Here is a 15,827-nt window from a genome sequence, read left to right as displayed (position 1 = left end):
GACACAGGAGGTGGGAGGGCGTTCAGGGCAGTTTGAGTATCAAAGCAAACAGCAGTGTCGGGGGGCAGTAAAGGCAGGCACGAACCTAGGCTGAACTGTAAAACACGCCCTGTGTCTGCGACTGTATATCCGACAACCGACACAGGAACACAGAGTTAAAAACACTTCATACTTCTCAAAGAAGGTAAGAGAGAAAGGACACAGAATAGGTGGGACAAACAGAACACAAATAGTAACACTGTACCTATAAACTGAAAGACTGCAATTACATTTAAATAGAGCAAATACTCTAATTAAAAGATAAGAACTAAAAAAAAAAAAAAAAAAGATAAGAACTATCAAACTGATTAAAATAAAAACTACACACTATTCACAGAGGTACATGTTAAGATATAAAATCACGATCAGGCGAAAGGAAAAGATACCCAGGCAAACACGGACAGGAAACTGATGTGCAGATATCACTGTCAAATAGTAACTGAAGTAAGAAGCGTTACTAGAGATAAAAAGGAAAATTTCATAATGATACAAGTTCAATCTAGCGAGGAGAATTCTGAATTCGAATGTACCTAATAACATAATCTCAAAATATCAACACATAAAAACGGAGAGAAGTAGAAAAGGAGAAACAGCCAAATTCATCATCACAGTGGGAGCCTTTAATGCATCTCTCAGTGGAAGGGGGCTGCCCAGTGTGCAGTCGCGTGCAGCCATGAGGCAGTGATGCTGGAAGCGTGGCCGCTCCACACTGAGATGTGCCGCAAGCAGGAAACGCACAGCGGATTTTAAAGACTTAGCACGAAAAGAGAGCGTCAAACATTTCATTCGTTTTCTTATGTTGATTACACACTGAAATGATAATATTTTGGATATCTGTGCTAAATAGAATATATTAAAATTAATTTCACCTATTTCTACTTTATTTAACGTGGCTACCAGAATCTGAATTACATGATTAACAAAGCTGATCTAACCGATACACACAGAATACTGCGTTCCCGAGGATACGCATTGCTTTCAAGTGCCCAAGGAACACTTAACAAAATGAATGTGTATTGGGCCATTAGGAAAGCTCAACTCATTTCAAAGGATTGAAATAATGCAGGGTATCTTTAGGGATTGCAGTAGATAGACAGTTTATGCCCCCTCAAAATTCATCCCCCCCAAGGCGATGGTATTAGGAGGCACGGACTCTGCGAGGGATTAGGTCCTAAGTGCAATGAGCTCCCTTGCCCCCGTCCGCCCGGGGAGGACAGTGAGAAGAAGCTGGACATCCAGGGACCAGGAAACAGGACTCACCAAACATGGAATCTGCCGGCACCTTGATCTTGGGACTTCCCAGCCTCCAGTACTATGAGAAATAAATTTCTATTGTTTATAAGTCAGCTAGTCTATGGTATTTTATAACAACAGCCCAAAAAGACTAAGATAGGGATCTTCATGGAATTAAGCTAGAAATCAACAAAAAGATAAGGAGAAAAGCCTCCCCAAACACTGGGAAGTTAAACGACACACTTCTTCAAAATTTTTTTAAATAATAATTTTTAAAAACACAATGAAAATTAGAAAATACTTTTACATAAAAGATAAATGAAAGTTTGGCTTATTCAAATTTGTGGGATGCAGCTAATGGTGTTTAGAGGGTAACTTACAGCCTTAAACACATGTACTGGAAAAGAAAGAAGGCTAAAAATCAATTAAGCATCTATCCCAAGAAACCAGAGAAAAGAATAGCAAACGAAACACAAAGCAAATGGAAGAAAAAGGAGCACAAAATAAGGAAATAGAGAACAAATATGAAATTAAAAAAAAAATCAATAAAGCCAAAAGTTGGTTCTTTGAAAGGACTGATAAAATTGATAAACCCCTAGAGAGACTGATTAAGAAAAAGAGACAAAGCACAAATTACCAGTATCAAGTATTTTTTAAAGGGGATATTATGAACCCCTTTACACTTACTAATTGGAAAGTTTGGGTGGCCTGAATAAATTCCTAGCGGGGGAAAATGCTTTACCTAAACAGACACAAGAAGACATATAAAATCAGAAAAATTCTATTTCCATGAAAATAATTAAATCTGAAATTAAAAGCCATCCCTTAATGAAAATCCTACACCAGCTGGTTTTGCCAATCAATTCTTCCAAAAATCTAAGAAAGAAAACACCAATCTCACAGGAACTCTTCTGGGGGTAAAAAAGGAACACTTTCCACCTTGTTTTATGAGACGAGCATAACCTTGATACCAAAACCCAACAAGGACAAGAAGTATAAGAAAGTAAAATTACAGACCTTGAATACAGATGCAATAATCCTAAACAAAATTAACAAATAAAATCCAACCAAAGGAGAATACATCAAGATCAGGTTGGGATTATTCTAGAATCACAAAATTTTTTAAAAAGTTAAATCACCACATAAAAGAAAAATCACTTGGTTGTTTTAAAATTTGCAGAAAATATACTTAAGAAAATTTAATGTAATAATTTTAATTCATGATTTTAAAAAACTCTTAGCAAAGAGGAAATTTTTCATATTTTCATAAAAATATCTACAAAAAAGCCACAGTAGGGCTTCCCTGGTGGCGCAGTGGTTAAGAATCCACCTGCCAATGCAGGGGACATGGGTTCGAGCCCTGGTCTGGGAAGATCCCACGTGCCGCGGAGCAACTAAGCCCATGAACCACAACTACTGAGCCTGTGCTCTAGAGCCCGCAAGCCACAACTACTGAGCCCACGTGCCACAACTAATGAAGCCCGTGTGCCTGGAGCCTGTGCTCCACAACAAGAGAAGCCACTGCAGTGAGGAGCCCGCAGTGAAGAGTAGGCCCTGCTCACCACAGCTAGAGAAAGCCCACACGGAACAACGAAGACCCAAAGTAGCCAAAGAAATAAGTAAAATAAATAAATTTTTTTTAAAAATTAAAGAAAAGTTACAGTAAATATCATATGTAATGGTGAAATAGTGAAAGCTTTTCCTCTGATACTGGGAATGAGACAAGGATATTTATTCTCATTACTTCTGTTCACCACTGTATTGGAGATCCTAGCCAGTACAATAAGGCAAGAAAAAGAAAAAGGGTTACAGCAACTGGAAAGAAAAAAAAAGAAACTTATCTGCAGACATAACAGTGTATACATAGAAAATACAAGAATTATTACTAGAAATAAATGGATTTAGCAAGTGAATACAGAAAAATTAATTCTATCTCTACATACTAGTAATTTATAATGGCATCAAAAATATGAGCTATCTAATTAAACATGCATAAGACATACAGAAAACTGTAAAATTTTAAGACAAATTAAAGAAGATCTAAATAAATGGAGGACTATATATACTGTGTTCATGGATTCTAAGAACAATATTAAAAAGACGTCATTTCTCCCCGCACTGGTCTACAAATTAAATTCAACCTCAATTAAAATCCCGGCACATTTTCTGGGGAAAGACAGCCTAGTGGATTCTAAAATTTATCTGAAAACGCAAAGGGTCAAGGTTAGCCAAGGCAATACTGAATCATGACTCAGGTGTAGGATTTAAATTACCAGATATGAAGACTGACTAAATCTACAGTAATTTAGATAGCGTTGCATTTGTGCAAAAGAGACAAAAAGATCAATGGAGCAGAGGGGAGTCCAGAAACAGACCCATACACTTACGGTCACTTGATCTACAACAGAGATGACACTGCAGCACACTGGGGAAAGGATGCTTTTTTTAATAAATTACAACTGGATAGCCATACACTTAAAGGAAAAAAAAAAAAAAAAAATGAAGCCTGGCCCCTATCTCACACAATAAACAAAAATCAGTTTCAGATGGATTACAGATCTAAATGTAAAAGATAAAACAATAAAGCTTTTACAGGATAACATCTTCATGCAACTTCGTGATGATATCTTTCAATGAACACAAAGCTCATTAAATATTACTGAAAAGACTGATCACCTGGGGTACATTAAAATAAAAAATTATGCTTTTTAAAAGACACCACTGAGAAAGTGAAAAGGCAAACACCCCCCCCAAAAAACCTGCCATACATATATGTACTCAGAATATATAAAAAGAACTCCTTCAAATCAGTAAGAAACAAAACAGACAACCCAATCAAAAAATGGGCAAAAGACAATTATTTCACCAAAGAACGTAAGCAAATGGCCAACGAACGCCAGGGATGTTTACTGGCCATCAGGGAGCAAGTCCCCACCCCACTGAGTTCCTACCACTCAACACCACCAGACAGCTACAACCAAAGAACTGCCGATACTGAGGGTCAGAACAACCAACGGCTCACACACTGCGGGAGGTAGGACAACGGTCACGACCACCACCTTGGATAGAGCCTACTAAGGCTGAACATACTCCATCACCTGGCAGTGCTACTCCTTTGAACACACCCAACAGAAACACATACATATCTGTACCAAAAAGCAAGAACATTCAGGGCAGCATTTGTAAAAACTAGAAACAACCCAGATACCCATGAACAACAGAAAGAATAAATTATGGTACATTCATACACTGGGTTATTAAATAGCAGATGAGAACGAACAAAGCTACATGGATAGAGCTCGCAAAGATAATGTTGAATGAAAGAATCAAGAAATAAAATATACACGTTACTTTATTCCATTTACACAAAGTCAAGAACATGCCAAGTTAATCAACGGCAGAAAGTCGAGACCACAGTTAGCTCTGGGAGACAATTACTGGGAGTGGGTGGGAGGGGGCTTCTGGGAAGCCTGATAATGTTCTATTTCTTGGTCTGGGCAGTGGTTACAAGAGTGTGTTTGCTTAATGAAAAATTCACTGCGATGTACACTTATGATTTGTGAATTTTTCTGACGTATGTTCTGTTACAGTTAAGTTTTTCTTAAGTACACTATTACTTGCCTACATAACCTGGCAGGAGTTTATTCACACGCCTACCTGGTCACACAATTAGCCACCAAACAGAAGACAAATGCCAAGAAAGGGAAGGATCCAAAAAATGTTTACTTAATGGTTCCTGTGTTTCTAAAACGCTGGACTCAGGTGCTCAGGTGGTGAGGTGAGCTGGTGACGTCATCACATTCTCCACTCAACAAGGCATTTCCAGGCTACAACACGGAGCAGCAGCTAGCAACAAATCACTGAGCGACTGTCCCATTGGCTGGTGTGACAACCTCCACTGCATGAGACTGGACTTTACAAAACTCCTGTCCCTTACTTGTCACAAATCCCTTGTGCTCATCCTTTCAAAAAACTACACTTCAGTGTATGTACCTCAAATTATAAGAAGACAAATACAGCTACGAAAGAAACAAAACAAAACAAAAAACCCCAAAGTACTGAAAAGATTTACAAATACTACAATAAAATCCCAGTAAAACATAATTTGGCCAACCCTTCTAAGCTTGTGGTAATAAAATCTGACCCAAACAAACTTGGTAATTTACAAGATTCAAATGAGAAAAAACTTAATGATTCTCAAATTGACAAAGACAGAACATTACAGCACTGACATCAGATTATTGTTGCTAAAAAGGAAATCCAAATGTTGAGCTTACCCATTTTTCAGGAGAGTTGACTAAAGCCCAGAAATGCATTAAGGCTAGTAATTATTCATTTACTATTTACCACTGCAGACCCATCCTGAGAGAATAAATGCATGCTTATTCATGTCCACCTGAAAGCACCATAAAGGCACCTATATGAATAGGTAAAATGGCACCTACACAGCTCGTAAACACCCAAGGAACACACACATCTCCCACTGTGCTCTGTGCCACCCAGTGCACACTCTTCTAGCCGACACCCTCTCCTTGCTCGTGTCATTAGATCCTCACTCGGCTCCACAAGAAAAGGCCTTGAAACACTGCTCCAAACACGATATCCTTAGATGAAAAACTTCAGTGTGGCTGTAAGCTTTATAATTCTCATCTGCCACAGAGAGAGCTCCAAAGGAATCCATCTTCCGTCTTCTATCCCCTCAAACAAACCTGATTTACAAAACACCGGTGTTCTGAGAAAGGTGGCTGTAAAAATATTTCTCCTGTGAAATCAATCCTATTTGTCCAGTAAATTTCATTAGGAAATTGGAAATACATAACACAACCCATGGAAATACACATTTAGGCAAGGAATAGCTTAAGACAGCGAAACGGAAGGCACCACAGAGCTTGGCTGCTTCATAGCCCTTTTTCAAAAACCCTGGAGCGCTCTTCCAAATCTAGGCAGTTCCTTCTGCCGCTCTAAAGGGGAACAAGGGCAATAAGGTGTTTTTACAGAACTTTATGGTACACTGGAGTTTGTTCTCACTAAGAAGTTTAATCCTCAGGAATTTTATCTATATGGGACTTACAAATAACAGAACCACCATTTCACGAGTGATTACGCAAAATACACATCGAAAAATTTCAACATCGTAAAAAAGCGTTTAGAAAAAACTCAGGTGAAAATCACCCATACCTGTGGAAGCGCGGTATTGAGCTGCCTCTGCAAGGAATCTCTTTCGTGACCAACCTCGTGTAACTTCCCCTGGGTTAAGGCCAGCGTTTCTTGGGTCTCTCTCAGAGTGTCAAGGAGACGGTCCCTCTCTTCCAGCATGGAGACCATCAACTGTTCAAAATGTGAATCTGCATCTGGCTGAGAAGGGGAGCTGGACCCATGGCTCCCACTTCCTCCTGGGGGGCCTTCTGCTTCACTGATGGTCGGCATCACCTCGCACATCATCTTGAAATGAAAGACCCAGACCACAGTCATCAAGTGCAAAATAAAGGCTTCCCCAAAGCTGCAACTTTATAGCTATCTGTAGCTGGTAAGTGAAAGGCTGACAGCCTCATTATTCCCAGATCTGACTGCTCTGCTCTGTACAGAAAAAAACTGGGAAAACATACACATGCATATACAAAGTGCCCAGAACACACAAGATGAAGACATTTAATACTGACAGTAATCCAGTGAAGGGGTAAAGACCAAAGAAGACAACCCTCACATAAAGAACAAACCCTGTGGCATTCTCTCTGCAAAGCTGTACTTTCTAGTTGTTGAAAACAAGTGTGCTTCTGTAACCTTTTTTTTTTTCCTTTCTATTTCCCGGTGGGGGAGAGAAAGTCAAAACACGTGCCATCCAATCATTTTTCAGGAAAAGCACAGAAGGAGCATACAGCCAGTAAAACTGACAAGTACAAAATCCATCAGGCATCTTAGAGGAATGTGTGCAGTCAGCTCCTAGGAAGGACTGACGGCTCCCTGAATTCTTGGGCTGGATTTGGTGAGCGATAAACGGAACTGGACTCGTTAAGGGCGCGAGAGGTGTTTTTCAACGGCTACAATGGTTGGTCAGTCAACCTAACACGTAAATTAACAGACCCCCCGCCCCCAAAAAATTCCACAATGGAAATATAGCAGGTCGAGACAGACGTGCACGGCGAGGAAGGAAGGAAAAATGAAAGGTGAGATTACGAGAGGCTACTAAGTGTCTCAAATATAATGACGGGGCGAGGGGCAGGGGGCCGGTTTCCGAGGCTGCCGCCGGTGCTCCAGGCTCGGCGGACCCCCGGGACGGAGATGCCCAGGACCGCATACCACGCACCTGACAGTGACAACGACTCTACCCCGCTCGCACCCGCACCCGGTGCTGCAGCAGCCCGGACGCCAGGGTGGCGAGAACGATTCACCACGGGAACCCAGCCTGGCTCGGGACTTCCCGCGGCTACAGGTCCTCGCCCCCGCGCCCAGCGCTGGGGTCCCCGGGGGCGCGGGTCACCTGGCGCTGGGGTCGGGGAGGGGGGGCGCACGGCCCCGAGAGCCCGTTCGCCGGGGGTCCCGCGGGCAGCGCCCCCTGCCCCAGCGACCCCGGGCCCCGCTGCACACCCTTCCCCCGGGGCTGACACTCACCAGCCGCGCGGCCCCCGCGGGGAGGGCGCCGGCGCCCGGGGCCCCGCTCCGCCCCAACCCTGTTTCAGTCCCCCTATCCCTTACCTTGCTCGCCGGCGGGAGCGGGCGAGGAGGCTCCGCGGCGGCTCGCGGGCGGCTGCTCGCTCCAGGCGAGCTCGGGGCCCGACGAAGGCAGCCCGCGCCCGCCGCCCGCCCCGCGCCCGCCGCCCCGCGCCCGCCGCCCCGGGCCCGCCGCCCCCAGTCACTAAGGCCGGCCTGCGGCCGGACACGGGCAGAGCACAGGAGGAGCGGGCCCGGCTGCGCGTCGCCGGCGTCAACGTGCCCGACGTCGGGCGCGTCGGCGCAGCGTCAGCACCGAGCGCCGCCGGCACGCCCCGCCCCGTCCCCCGGGGGAGGAACTCAGGGGGCGGCCGAGTGTGCAAGCACCGCCTCCTCAGGGGGGCGGGCTCGCCTCTCGGACGCCGATTGACTGGATACAGTAGAAGCCCCGCCCCCGGCCCCGCCCAGGTGGGTGAGCCTCGGTCGAGTCGCCGCTCTTGATTTCCGGCACCGGGCTCCGGGTTTTGGTTCTCTTTCCGAGCAGCGTCTTCCAACTCGGGGGCTGCCCCCAACTCTCCGCTTACAGCCGCGGAGGACACCGAAGGCCGTTATCGAGCGTCTGCTGGGTGCCAGGTTCTGAGCCCGACACTTCCCGAAGGTCACGGCTACACACCTTACGCCGGAGCGCACCCCAGTGCAAGTCACCTGTTCGCAGCCGGTCGGAGCCTGCGGTGTGGCCTCCGGAGCCTCCTAGGAACCGGTCCTTGCACGATTCGGAAGGACGCGGTTTCGACGCAAGACCCATTACCGAGCTTTACGTGCAGTACCTGGGGAGGCAGAGATGGGCAGCGTTTGATGTTGAGGCTCCTGGGCGCTGTGTCGAGAAGGCAGGCTTTGGAGCTAGGCACACCTTGTTCAACTTCCAGCAGATACTTCTCCCTGCGGTGTGGGCCTGGGCACCGCGGGGGAACCCACTTGTAAGATGGGAGAGTGAGTGATACAGACCTACCCCAGGGCTGTTATAAGAAACAGAATGTGTAGGGAGCACCTAGTCAAGGACCTGGCTGGGGAGGTACTCAGCGAATGGTGGTCATTTTTATCTTTCTCAACATTGTTATCCTTATTCATATCCATATTTCATCCTTGCGCAAGCTTTCAAAAATCCCTGCTGTGTGCCAAGTCCTGTGCTATATATTGCAGATGCAGAGATTAATAAATACACCTTTAATAAATTAAAGCAGATGCTCCCCACTCAAGGTCTGACTCCTGGATCACAAACTCTTGGCAAGACAAAATGTCCAGGCATTGTTGCCAAGTGACACTGGCTGCTGTCTCGCTAAGTCTAAGTAAAGGCTGCATGGTGGGGGAGGGGGGTGAAGCCTTCCAAGGTAGATTCCTTGATTCCCAGTTGTGAACTCACCAAAACAGGTGCTATGTCTGATTGGCTTTCTTACCTCCCAAGTCCAGGACCACACCTTTCATCCATGTATTTGTTCATTCAATAAATATTTGAATGACTCCACATAAATATGAATTTGCATCCCTGATCCAGGGTCTGTAACAGAGGAAAACATCCAGCTCTCCTCAAGTGTACCAGCTTAATTCATCCAGCCCATATTGGCACCATGCTCAGCAAGTACCTGCCTCCTAAAAAGTCAGCACAATACTAAAATTGTGTTCAACACAGTAGAATGTTCATTCACTTCATGAACATTTATAGAACACTGTGAGCCAGGCATGGCCTAGGTTTGGGGAACACAGGACTGCGAAAGACATCAATTCACAGCCTGGAGGGGAGAAGAGAAACAGACTATTACAATGTCTGTCCTATAAACAGCGTGTGACTTGGTGCCTTGGGACTGCAGAGGAAGGAGGAACCAACTCTCCATTTGGCATCACAGGGGCTTCACAGAGGGATAACATCTGAGCTGGGTCTCAGGATGAGCAGTTTTCCAAGCAGAGAAGGGAGAAGCCCATTTGGTATAACGGCAGGAAAATGAGAATCCCAGATTTCACTCATTTTCATGCATTCATTTCATTCCCTCAGATTGCAAAATCAGTTAAGAGGAAAATTGTAAGCAACCTCAAATGGCCAACAAAAAAAGACTGGTTAAGTCATTGCACTGCAAATGACAGAAAGCTTGATGACATTCAGAGGTATATTTTAGATGACTGGCAAAATTCTTTATCCTGACTGTGGTGGTAGGTACATGACTGCATGTGTTTGTCAAATTTAACAGAACTGTACATTAATGTGTAAACTGTGTCCTAACTTTAAAAAATTGAAGTATAGTTGATTTACAATGTTGTGTTAGTTTCAGGTGTATAGCAAAGTGATTCGGTTATGCATACATATATATCTATTTTTTTTTCAGATTCTTTTCCCTTATAGGTTATTACAAAATGATTAAGTATAGTTCCCTGTGCTATACAGTAGGTCCTTGTTGGTTATCTATTTTATCAACATATACCTAATTTTTTTAATGGGAAAAAAAACTTCAAAAAATACCAAGTTACACACAAGTATATAGAGTGTGAGCCCAAATTCAAAAAAGAAAAGTTTGTGTTTAGTTGAAGTCTGTATTATCGAAAATTTATTAGCTTGTATCTGAAAAATTCTAAATATTATTGATATTAATCAAAGTGATACAATTTTAATAAAATGAGTCTTACATGAAATATTTTTGAAAAGTGAAATTCAATTTTCACTCTCAAATTTGTAAAACAAAAACATGTATGTCTATATGTGAAAACATTGTTACTGAGTTCAGTTAGTTTCTTACATTTCTCTATATATGTATGTACAGAGATACTCCTAGAAAGAGTTAATGTCAGCCTGCTGGCAGGGGTTGTCTTTGAGGGGGACAATGGGTTGTTTTCACTTTCTTCTTTGTGCTAGTTTGTGCTTTCCAGATACTTTATCATGAATGTGCATTCTTCTTATCATTAGAGGAAAAAACCCCACCAGCGTTACTTTCAGAAAACCTAGGCAAGAACAAGCCATGGCACACTGCTTTCAGGAAGCTAAGATGACATTTTGGTGTAGTTATCTATATCACTCAACTAAACTCTTTCCCAGAAGTATTCACCTGAGAAATATTTCAGAGGCTTAGTCAGGAAAACAATGAACATGAGAAATGTTTTCCCTCCAATTCTTCTATTAAAGGCTAGATAAAATATGGGAGTACCGGTGGGGGCTAGAGTGTTTTTTACTGTGCTCAGAGTTGTGTTTTCACACATGTGCCCGCCAGCGTGGACTCTCCAGATGATGTAGCTGTCAACCTTGAGCGTGGCCTGGGCCACCTCCCCTTTCTAGAGAGGTAAGGGGCCCGGGAGGAGAGGTGAGATCAGAATGTGGCCTGGCCGCTATCACAGAGACCCAGGTCTACTGGAATATGTAAAGCAACCTAATGAATGGTGGTGGGACAATACTATTCGGGGTTGGGGTGGGGTGGAGAGGTCTGAGCTGGCCGTGGGTGATGCAGGACGTGGCTCTCCGTTTAAGAGGAGGAAACTGAAGCTCAGAGATGCAAACAGCCTTTGCCCAGCAGCACCCAGCTAATTTGGGAAGAGCTGGGACTGGAGCCTTGAATGAACGGGGGCGGTCCTAATGGCTGATCTCATCACTATGCTTGTGAGCAAGGATGGTCTCTTAAAGGCACCCCCAAAGAGGAAGCACTTTATCAGTGGGTCTCAGCGCTGGCCCAGTAATCCAGTCCCCTGCAGAGGAGGTGAGGCCCTGGGCTTCATTAGCTTGATGACTTTAGCCATTAGAACCAACCCTGTCTGGGTTTCCCATGCATCCCTGCCGAGGTGAGGAGGGGTTGACAGACACGGAGAAAGGGAAAGAAAGAAGACTATTCGTCTCCTTTCATTCTTAAGATAATTCCCCACACGGCTATTCCTGTATCCTTCCCACTATGCACATGAGGAAACTGAGGTCCCAGTGGCCACCAAGCAAGGAAGAACATCAGCCTGCCTGGTCCAGTTTCCACAGCAGTTCTGTTGCCCACAGTTGACCAGTTAGCTGGCGTTTTGGCCCATGACCGAGGCTGTCCGGAGCTTGGTTGGTGCGTGTCCATCCCCAGGAGAAGGAAGGAGAAAAAGCATTTACAGAGAACCCCTAACTCGTGTAGCCTCACTCAAGCCTCACAAGTGTACCTTCCATCCTTTTATGGATGCGAACGCTGAGACGCAGAGAGATCAGATCACCTGTCCAAGGCCCACAGTTTATGATTTGGTAGAACCTGGGGGTCTTGAACCCAAGACTGCCTCCAAAGCCAGTTTTCGTGCTGCTACAACAGAACGAGTCCCCAGGCCGCCAAAGCTGGGGACAAATCCCCTAGGCCAGGGCATCAAGGCACTAAACCTGATGCCCATCGAGGGTCTACGTGCCTCTCCACCTCCTGGTCTGAAACACGCCCCACTGTCCCAACACAGCGCTGGGCACAGGGAGTTACCAGCTCCTAGAGGACCTCAGAGCCTCCCACATGGACATGAAGATGTCCACCCCTTTCATCTGTGTAAGTTTATTTATTTATTTATTTATGGCTGCGTTGGGTCTTCGTTGCTGCGCGCAGGCTTTCTCTAGTTGCGGTGAGTGGGGGCTATTCTTCGTTGTGGTGCGCGGGCTTCTCATTGCGGTGCCTTCTTGTTGCAGAGCATGGGCTCTAGGCGCGTGGGCTTCAGTAGCTGTGGCACGCAGTCTCAGTAGTTGTGGCTCGCGGGCTCTAGAGCACAGGCTCGGTAGTTGTGGCACACGGGCTTCGTTGCTCCACGGCATGTGGGATCCTCCCGGACCAGGGCTCGAACCTGTGTCCCCTGCATTGGCAGGCGGATTCTTAACCACTGTGCCACCACGGAAGTCCCCGTGTACTTATATTTAAAAGCAAGTCATAAGCTCCTTGCAACTTGCTTCTCTTGACAACTTCATTATGCTCTTCAGATAGAGCCAATCTAATAAAAACGCCCAGCAATTGGAGGAAGAAGGGCCTGGGCAGGTAGTTCAGACTCTCCAAAGGCTCGGCTGGGGCCCCAGCCCTGACCTTTACCTTGACCTCGAGTGGAGTCCATAGCCATACGAAGCCTTGATCTCTTCATCTGTAGACAGGGATAATAACACCCACACTAACTATCACGCTGGGATGTTGTGAGACTCGTGGCTGGACATGAGAAGTGACCACCCTGGCAGCCCTGCTGGTTCCCTGCTGAGTCTGGTCATCAGGCCCCTCTTTGAAAGGCGCTTTTGCCTAGTTCAAGTCTTGGTCCTGCTTCTTTTGGACATGGCTGTGTATTCTTAGGCAAATCCTCTCTGGGCCTCAGTTTCCTCATTCCTGAAGTGCGGATGATAGAACCGCCTCATGGGGATGGCTCTGAGGGTTTTGCTAGTTGGGAAGGGCGATATAGAAGATCTCTATTATCACCTGAGGGGGTCCGTTTCATCCAGGCCATGCCCATCCACCCTGGAGAGAATCGGGATTGAGCTGAGTCCTCTGGTATCTCATTGTCCTTTGCCCCCGAAAGGCTATGAGAGGGGCTGGACCCTGATCTTGTCAATTCCACATAAGGGACAGTGCAGGGGCTTGTGGGGTTTTCCTCTCTGTCAGAAGAGAGAACAGCATGGGAGAAAGCCTTGTGGTTCTTCTTCCTATTTGCCCCCTGACCTTCAGGACATGCAGCCAGGAGCTGTGGCAGTGCCACAAGGGGAGACACTGCCCATTGGGTTTCGAGGCAGGAATTCTTTCCCACCATTTCTCATGAAAGTTATGTTTTTCCTAATCCCAAATAGAGATATCAGTCAAGACATCGAGACAAAGGGAAAAGCATTAAAATTCTCTTTGGAGAATGAAATAGTCAACATGAAGAGGTTACTGGTTGGAAAGAATCCATTGGTCAGGTCAAAAGCGAAGTCAGGAAGCGCTCTCATGTGGAGTTGAAGGATAAGGTTGAGATTTTGGGAACCAGGACAGAAGCACAGGGGCAAGAACCAGCCACTACGGAACCAGTCTGGCTTGTGGCTGCAGCACATTGTAACTGCCTGCTCCCGGCCCTGCCTGTGCCAGGGTGAGTCATTCATGTGAATAAAATAAACATGAATGAGCTTATACACACAGGATACTTCACACAAATCCTATGAGTGGCGTTCTGAGGAATAAACAAAGCCCTTAAATTGGCGAGTTTGTGATTCTGTGTAGCGCTATTAAACTTGCTCAGGGATCTCAGCGTCCCATGACTTGAATCCCACTCGGCAATACTTGCTGGTACTTCTCAGTGTTTGAATATTCACCGTAGTCTATGGTTTTGTGGAGCAGATGAAATAGTTTCACCACTAAAAAAGTGACCTCGTGGGGCTGGAGAACAGTATTCCATGCAAATAGAAATCAAAAGAAAGCTGGAGTAGCAATACTCGTATCAGAAAAATAGGCTTTAAAATCAAGACTGTTACAAGAGACAAAGAAGGACACTGCATAACAATCGAGGGATCCATCCAAGAAGAAGATGTAACAATTGTAAATCTATATGCACCCAACACAGGAGCACCTAAACATATAAGGCAAATGTTAACAGATATAGAAGGAGACATTGACAGTAACACAATAATAGTCACCCCATTTACGTCAATGGATAGACCTTCCAGAAAGAAAATCAATAAGGAAACACAGGCCTTAAGTGACGCATTAGATCAGACGGACTTAATTGATATCCCTAGAGTGTTCCATCCAAAAACAGCAAAATACACATTCTTTTCAAGCGCACATGGAATATTCTCCAGGATAGATCACATGCTGGGCCACAAAGCAAGCCTCTGTAAATTTAAGAAAATTGAAATCATATCAAGCATCTTTTCCGACCACAATGCTATGAGATTAGAAATCAACCACAAGAAAAAACTGCAAAAAAAGTGACCTTGTGGACGAACCTTGAGGACATGATGCTAAGTGAAACATGCCTGCCACGAAAGGACAGATTCCACATACAGGAGGCCCCTAGAGGAGTCAAGTCCATAAAGACACGAAGTAGGACATGGGGGCCAGGGGGAGGGGGAGGAGGATGAGGAGTGAGAGTTTAATGGGGATAGAATTTCAGTCTAGGAAGACGAAAAAGTTCTGGAGATGGGGAGTGGGGATGGTTGTACAACAACGTGAATGTACTTAATGCCACTGAGCTATACACTTACAACTGGTTAAGATGGTAACTTTTATATTCTATATAAATAGAATATAAAATAGAATATAAATAGAATATAAATTTATATTTTATATATATATATATATATATATATATATATATATATATATTTTTACCATAATAAAAAAAAAAGCAACCTGTACTCTCCTATTGCCCAACTCGAAGAATGCTTTGGACTCCTAAAAATCTGACCAACATCATTGTCAAGTGAAAGAAGTTTTTCTACAACTGGCATATTTGTCATGAAACAAAGGCTCTAGACTATCCAGGGCAATTAATCTTTCTAATATCATATATTTGTGGAATTATCTTTACATTTTTAATAATTTATTTTTTTATCAAAGAATAGTTGATTTACAATGTTGTATTAGTTTCTGGTGTATAGCAAAGTAATTCAGATATACACAGAGAGACAGATAGATAGATACAGATATAGATATAGATTCTTTTTCAGATTCTTTTCCATTATAGGTTATTACAAGATATTGAGTATAGTTCTCTGTGCTATAGAGTAGGTCCTTGTTGTTTATTTATTTTATACAGAGTAGTGTGTATATGTTAATCCCAAACTCCTAATTTATTCCTCCCCTCCTTTCCCCTTTGGTAACCATAAATTTGTTTTCTAAGTCTGTGAGTCTCTTCCTGTTTTGTAAATAAGTTCATTTGTATCAATTTTTTTTTTAGATCCACATATAAGTGATATCATATGATATTTGTCT

The 15,827-nt window shown here is 44.2% G+C and overlaps 1 protein-coding gene across 8 annotated transcripts in view; it reads right to left on the bottom strand.

The window, feature by feature from the left end:
- PPFIA1 (PPFI scaffold protein A1) overlaps window positions 1-15,827 on the bottom strand; it is a 121,728-nt gene that overhangs the window by 84,677 nt on the left and 21,224 nt on the right. For 6 of the 8 annotated variants that reach the window (XM_027090412.1, XM_027090410.1, XM_027090414.1 and 3 more), the window contains one exon: window positions 6,451-6,714. In XM_027090412.1, the coding sequence (XP_026946213.1) occupies window positions 6,451-6,714 (264 nt within the window). Of the gene's footprint in view, window positions 1-6,450; window positions 6,715-7,965; window positions 8,098-8,625; window positions 8,748-15,827 lie in introns of those variants that run through there. The other 2 variants (XM_027090408.1, XM_027090409.1) reach the window with 2 other exon arrangements.

Source organism: Aethalodelphis obliquidens, unplaced genomic scaffold (genome assembly GCF_003676395.1).
Source record: "Aethalodelphis obliquidens isolate GAN/ISIS:26980383/991018 unplaced genomic scaffold, ASM367639v1 scaffold69, whole genome shotgun sequence".
Taxonomy (NCBI): Eukaryota; Metazoa; Chordata; class Mammalia; order Artiodactyla; family Delphinidae; genus Aethalodelphis; species Aethalodelphis obliquidens.
Note: the sequence above shows the minus strand (reverse complement) of the source record. Positions and strands in the feature narration are given on the sequence as shown.